The following is a 6,931-nucleotide window of genomic DNA, read 5'->3' on the forward strand; positions in this document are numbered from 1 at the left end:
TCGAATCTAGAGTTCTCTCCCCAATCCAGGTTTTGAATTCCCAGCAGTCTTTAAGAGCAATAATACAAAAATCGGCTGCTACTTTCCCGACGCAAACAAGAACTCATCAATCACAATCCGAGGGCCACTCAGGTGTTCTGGGATGGGAGGAGGAAGAGAAAGGAGAGAAGAGGGTCTAAGAGTGGTCTAAGGAAGAGAGAAGGGATGGAAAAAGTCCGCCCGCCTCCTCAACCCTAGGGAGGGGTCTAATGAAGGAAGGGGAGATGAAGTGGTTTAAGGAGAGAAAAAGGAGGGGAGGAAGGAATCCTCGCCTCCTTTCTGCCCAGGGGAGGTGTAAAGAGAAATGAGCAAGAAGAGGGAGGGAAGTAGGGAGACAAAAGAGAGAAGCTCGGACAGAAGGGAGGTTAACAAGGGGATAAGGGATAGTTTAAGGACTAGAAGGGAGAGGTGGGAAGAGAAAAAAGAGCTAATTCTCACCTATTGCCCTAGGGAAGATGTTAATGTGGACGGGGGGGGGGGGTAAGCAGAGAACGGGCGGTCTAAGGAGAAGGGTGAGGCTGGGAAGGGAGGAGGGAGATGGGAGGAAAGAGAAAAGATGAGATTTAAGGAGAAAAGAGAGGGAAGAGAAGGAGGCGATTCCCTTCGCTCCACCTTCAGCCCTGAAGAAAAGGTTAATGGGGCAGAAAGAAGGGGAATCGGGGGAGTGTCCATCATAGACCCCGACCCCGGCACTCACCAGACCACTCGAAGAAAGAGCTCGAAGGCGCCCGGGAAGACTAGATCGTCGCTAGCTATGGCCCAGCGACGGCCAAAGAGCACCATCCCCGGCATCGTGGGAGCTTGTCGTGGGCCACCTACAGTCACCCGTCCTTCTTTGCCTTCCCGAGCCCCAGCGTTTCATGCGAGGGCGACTAGGCTCACACAAGCCCGGAAGCCGCCTCCGCCTGGCTTCCGGATCCACCGTTCTTCTGGAGTCCCTAATACCGATCCGGGGCTTCGTTGACCCCGCGCTGCGCATGCTCCTTGGCTCACCTGCCGGAACACCATCACCACCACCGGGGACACACTACCAATCCGCATTCCGCTAACTCCTAGCGAGGGCAGGACAGTGCTTAACAGAAATGAAAATGTAAAGTAACAAAAACATTTTCAATTAACTGCTTCTCAAATTGCCACTCCTCGTTCCTTGGGAACAAGGACTTTTTTTTTCTGTCTTTATGTTCGGGACACTTAGCACAGGGCCTGGCACAGATTCGGCGCTTAATAAATGCTTATAGACTGCCCCGACGTGGTGAGGGGAGGAAGCTTTGCTGTTATGATGGACCAGTGAAGCATTTATTACTCTGTGCCAGGGAGAGGCAGCCAGGCATTCAACCGATCGATCACTGGGGTTTGGAGTCAGGAAGACCCGACTTCAACTATGATCTCTGGCACTTACCTGTGAGGCTCTGGGCAAGTTACTTAACCTCTGCCTTAATCCACTGGGGAGGAAATGGCAAAATACTCCAGTATCTTTGCCAAGAAAACTCCATGGCCAGTACTGACATGCTATATCCCATATATAAGAGTCGGACAATGGCAGTGTAGTAGTCACTCCTGCTCTAGAGCTTGGAGGCCCTCGCTAAAGCTCCTTAGAATCCAGAATAATCTAATAACTTTCTTAGGTGGTGTAGTAGATAGAGTGCTGGAATGGAAGTCATGAAGAAAGACAAGTTTAAATTCGGCCTCAGACAACTTCTGTGTTTGTGACAGAGCAAGTCACAAAAACCCAAAATCTTCATTATAAACGTGTATTGTCCACTACTGGTAGGAGGTGAGTAGTGTTTCCTCTTCAGTCCTCTGGATTCCTGTTTATCACTGCAACAAAGTTCTAACGTCTTTCAAAATTGTTTTTCATTATAATGTTGGCAATTAGAATTGTTCTCCTAGTTTTTGCTCAATTTATGGTGCATCCATTCATAGAGGTCTCGGGTTCCCTTTGAAATGGTCCATTTCATCATTTCTTATACAACAAATACATTCCTATACTGTAATTCATAATTTGCTTAGCCAGTCCCCAATAAGAAGAGACGCTTAGTTTCTGAATTTTGGATTACCATCATAAGAGCCATTATAAGTACTGGCTTATGTATAAATTGTTTTCTCTTTCTTTGATTTCTTTGGAGTATAGACCTAGCAATGATATAACTGGGTCAAAGAGAATGCATACTTCAGTAACTTTTGGGGCATAGTTCCAAACTGCTTTCTAAAATAGATCAATTCACAACTCCATTAACAGTACAACCTATTTTCCTCCAGTCCCTCTAATATTCATCATTTTTCCTCTTTTTTTGGTCTCCTTTGACAGTCAGATAGGTATACGGTTAGACCCTCAAGGTTGCTTCAATTTACATTTTTCTATTAGTGATTTAGAACTTTTTTATATAATTGTTGATAACTGGATTTCTTCCTTTGAAAAATTGCCTGTTCGTTTCTGTTAATCCTTTATGCTAAGTGAGCTTACAAAATGAAAATGAGAGGGAAGGATTGGAAGCAAAAAAGCTACTTTTGGAATTTGTAGTAACATTCAAGAAATAGAGGGTCATTTGGCAATTTGGAACTATGCCCAAAGGGTGCTAAAAGATTGCCTGCCCTTTGATCCAGCCATAGCACTGCTGAGTTTGTACCCCAAAGAGATAATAAGGAAAAAGACTTGTACAAGAATATTCATAGCTGCTCTCTTTGTGGTGGCAAAAAATTGGAAAATGAGGGGATGCCCTTCAATTGGAGAATGGCTGAACAAATTGTGGTATATGTTGGTTATGGAATACTATTGTGCTAAAAGGAATGATAAAGTGGAGGAATTCCATGGAGACTGGAACGACCTCCAGGAAGTGATGCAGAGCGAGAGGAGCAGAACCAGGAGAACATTGTACACAGAGACCGATACAGTGTGGTAAAATCTAATGCAATGACCCAGAACTATTTGAAGGGACATATGAGAAAGAATGCTATCCACATCTAGAGGAAGAACTATGGGAAAAGAAACACAGAAGAAAAACAACTGCTTGATCACATGGGTCGATGGGGCTATGACTGGGAAAGTAGACTCTAAAAGATCACCCTAGTGCAAATATTAATGATATGGAAATGGGGTTGATCAATGACACATGTTAAACCCAGTGGAATTGCATGTCAGATACAGGAAGGGGGTGGAAGGAGGGGAGGGAAAGAACATGAGTCCTATAACCATGGAAAAAATATTCTAAATCATCTAAATAAAATTTTAAAAATTTAAATTTAAAAAAGAGATAGAGGGTCTTTGTCATAAACATCTGATAGATATTGAGTTAAATCTATTCCAATACCCTAATTTTACAGATGCGAAAACTGAGGTCCTGAGAGATAAATTGATCATACAGAGAACAGATCCAAACCTGAGCCCTCTGACTCCAGTCTATGTTGCATGCAGTAGTTATACTAGCTACATTTGAGAATTTATTTTGGCTCTAGTTTTGCTTTTTCTCCCATTGTTTTATGCTATGTATGCTAGTCTGTGTATGTTCTAATCTCAATATAATGTAAATTCCTTGCCCATAGTATAATAGATCATACTGAGGGGGTATATTTGATGGGTAAGTGATAACTAATAAATCAGGTAGTTATCTTCCTTTTGCCTACCCTCCTCCATCTATACCTCCCTTTCTTCCTCTTCCACCCTCTTCTTCAGCCTCCCTCTTCTTCCCCTCCCCCTTCTTCTTCAGCCTCCTTCTAAGTCACTCAGGGTGAGCTATGATGTTTCAAATGATATAGGCTTTATCTTCTTTTATCTCAAGTAAGGGGTTTATTTGGGGAAGACAGGAAAGGGTAGAGAATGAAGGTAAGAGGATTAGAGGTTTCCCTATTATCTACATTGAGTCTTAGGTTGGAGGATATGGAGAGAAATGGCAATTCAGTCACTACCATGAAACAGAGCAAGTCAGAGAGAGAGATATGGACTATTGTCCTTCTTCTTCTGCCTTCAAAGTCACCAGGCCACCTCCAGCTTGATTATCCCAAGTCCCAGAAATAAACCAGCTTCTTCCTTCAAAGTCCCCACCATTAGCCAAGAAGCCCAGAAAATCAGTCAGCAGTTGGCTCTTGCCTTCAACTATTTCCCAGTAACATTCCAAATTGAATCTTCTTTTGATTGACAGTCAGATCATCACTCAGTCATTGCTTCTGTCCTTTTGCATGCCTTATAATTTCTCTCTTCCACAATAGAAAGATATTTATTTAAAACTCTGTATCCCTAGTGCCCACGACAATGGCTTATAAACATTTAAACACTTGATAAATATTTGAATTAATCTGAATTGTTGACAGTGGAAATTAAGAAAGAAAATGTAAAAGAAATATAGAAGGAAAAAATCACTAGATCTAGTAACAGAATAGATATAGGGGATAAGAAAGAAGGAAAACACAATGATAACTCCAGGAGCTCTTCCGGTATTTCATCAACAAGCAATCTCTACCTAAACCTCTCCATCTTTTTAATTTTAGAGCTTACTTATAATTTTTATTATTCTCAGCTAATTGGTTAAGGAGAGAGGGAAGGAGAACAAGCATTTGTTAAGCACATATTGTGTGCCAGACACTGAACTAAGTGCTTTATAAATAATATCCCATTGATCCTCACAACAACCCTGAGAGGCAGGTGCTATTATTATCCCCATTATGCAGCTTAGGAAACTGAAACAGAGTTTAAGTCAGGGTCACAGAGCTAGTAAGTGCCTGAGGCTGGATTTTAACTCACTGACTCCAGGCCCAGTGCTCTATCCACTAATCACAAAGTGCTTTTAATCAGTAGACAAGTATTTATTAAGCACTTAATATGTACCAAGCGCTATGGATACAAAGACAAAAGTGAACCAGTATCTCCCCTACAGGAGCTTACACTCTAATAGAGAAGACAACATAAATATGTGCACAACATATATACAATAAAATATAATGTAGTTATGGTAGTAGCTCCCAAGGAGATTGGGAAAGGCTCCATCTTTAAACTGAGTCTTAAAGGCAACTGGGGATTCCAAGAGGAAGGGATGAGGAAAAAATGCATACTACTCATAGAGGGATAGAAGTTGGAGTGTTGTGTATAGAACAGTGTGTAAGTCACTATGGCTGGATTAGTGTGAGGAAAGGAGTAATATGTAAAATTGGAAAGGTCAGGAAGGATCCAGGTTGTAAAGAATTAAAAATGCAAAACATTATATTTGATCAGAGTTATAGGGTGACATGAGTTTGGTGACCAGAGGTGAGATGGTCATACCTGCACTCTAGGAAAGTTACTTCTAAAGCAATGTGAAAGATGGATTAGAGTGAAGACGGGCTCAAGACAGGGACATTAAACAAGTTATTGCACCAGTCCATGTAAATGATGAAGTCTTGAACTAAGATAGCAACTGTGTGAATCATAAAAGATGTTGTGGAAGATAGTAGGGACAAGATTTGGCAAATGCTTGCATATGGAAGTGAATGAAGAGTCAAGAATGATACCAGAGTTGCAAACTCGTGTTGCTGTTGGAATCCACAATAACAGAGAAGTTTGGAAGAGGAGTGGGTGTTGGAGAAAAGATATGGTGAGTCTGAGCTGTCTCTAGGACATTGTTTGACATTTCTAATAGGTGGTTTGTGATACAGAATTTAAAGCTTAGGAAGAAAAAGTTGGGCTAAATATATAAATCTAGAAGTCATCTACATAGAGATAGTAATTGAATCCATGGGAACTGATAAAATCAAGAGAGAGAATACAGAGAAAAGAGAAGAGGCATAGGACAGTCTTGAGATTCACGCACAGTGAGGAGAGTCTGACATGGATGCGTCAGCAAAGATTGAGGAGACAGGTAGGGGAATTGAACAGATTAACAAATTAGAGAACAGGGGCTCTAAGATTTGTGTCAGTAATGAATACAAAGGAGTACAGCTATGAAATATGAAACAGAAAATAGGAATAAGATAAAAATTATATGGGCACATCACAAAGTTGAGAACTAATTTATAATGCAACTACTTGATACCATCAAGTGAAAATTAGATTGATAAGAGGTTAAAGAGAAATCATTTTAAAATATTTGATTACAAAGACTAAAAGCTGATGCTCAGATAAAATTTACCTATTTTCCTTTCTATACACCCACAAATATAATTACATTTATACAGTGTATTAACAATTAACTGATATTGATGAAACAAGTCCTCAGAGAAAGCAGTATAGTTTATGTTAACCCTTAGATGCTCAAGACGAGGACTCATATTCCAAAATATTCCTTGTTAAACCAAGTATGAAATCCTGTTCTTGTTACCAAAGGTATGGTAAACAACTTTTCTTAAAGTCTTAAGAGTCACCATTAGTTAATAATCTAAGTATTCCTTTATGGTAACCAAAATATTTCTATTATACCATTCATCTTCCTAGTAACCCTGTAAGAGAAGGAAATAGCTTACTCTGTTCTGGAATGGGAGTACAAGTTTAGAAGGCTTAAGAATTTCCTTCAAACACCTAACTTAAATTTGTAATTAATTAATAACAATTTATTATGCTCCTACTTTGTGCCAGGTATTGTGCTAAACACTGGGAATACAAAGCAAAACAAGACAATCCTCAAGGAGCTCCCAGTATAATGGAAAGTATTATTGCTTTAAAAAATAATTAATGGTGTTCAAATATACTGTAATTTATTTTGCAATAGGGGAGAGGAAAAGCTGAAATAAAACTATAACATAAATTCAAACTATGTTCCACCCACCAGTTATATTCACTAACCACTGGCATAGGACGGATTTTCTGAGAGTTCCATTATTTCAGCCAGTAGAGGACATGGAACACAAAACATAAAGCAATATGCAATGCACAGCATAACTATTTCATAGTTCACTGGTATTTTAAAATTGTCAGTCCTAGAAAATAAGC

At 40.2% G+C, this 6,931-nt stretch overlaps 1 protein-coding gene across 1 annotated transcript in view; it reads right to left on the bottom strand.

The window, feature by feature from the left end:
* Nucleotides 1–1,013, bottom strand: part of DAGLB (diacylglycerol lipase beta) — a 42,395-nt gene extending 41,382 nt beyond the window's left edge. The window contains exon 1 of the mRNA XM_001367024.4: nucleotides 737–1,013. Within this exon, the coding sequence (XP_001367061.2) occupies nucleotides 737–831 (95 nt within the window). The 5' untranslated portion in view covers nucleotides 832–1,013. The remainder of the gene's footprint in view (nucleotides 1–736) is intronic.
* Nucleotides 1,014–6,931: the final 5,918 nt, after the last annotated feature.

This window comes from Monodelphis domestica, chromosome 7 (assembly GCF_027887165.1).
Source record: "Monodelphis domestica isolate mMonDom1 chromosome 7, mMonDom1.pri, whole genome shotgun sequence".
Taxonomy (NCBI): domain Eukaryota; kingdom Metazoa; phylum Chordata; class Mammalia; order Didelphimorphia; family Didelphidae; genus Monodelphis; species Monodelphis domestica.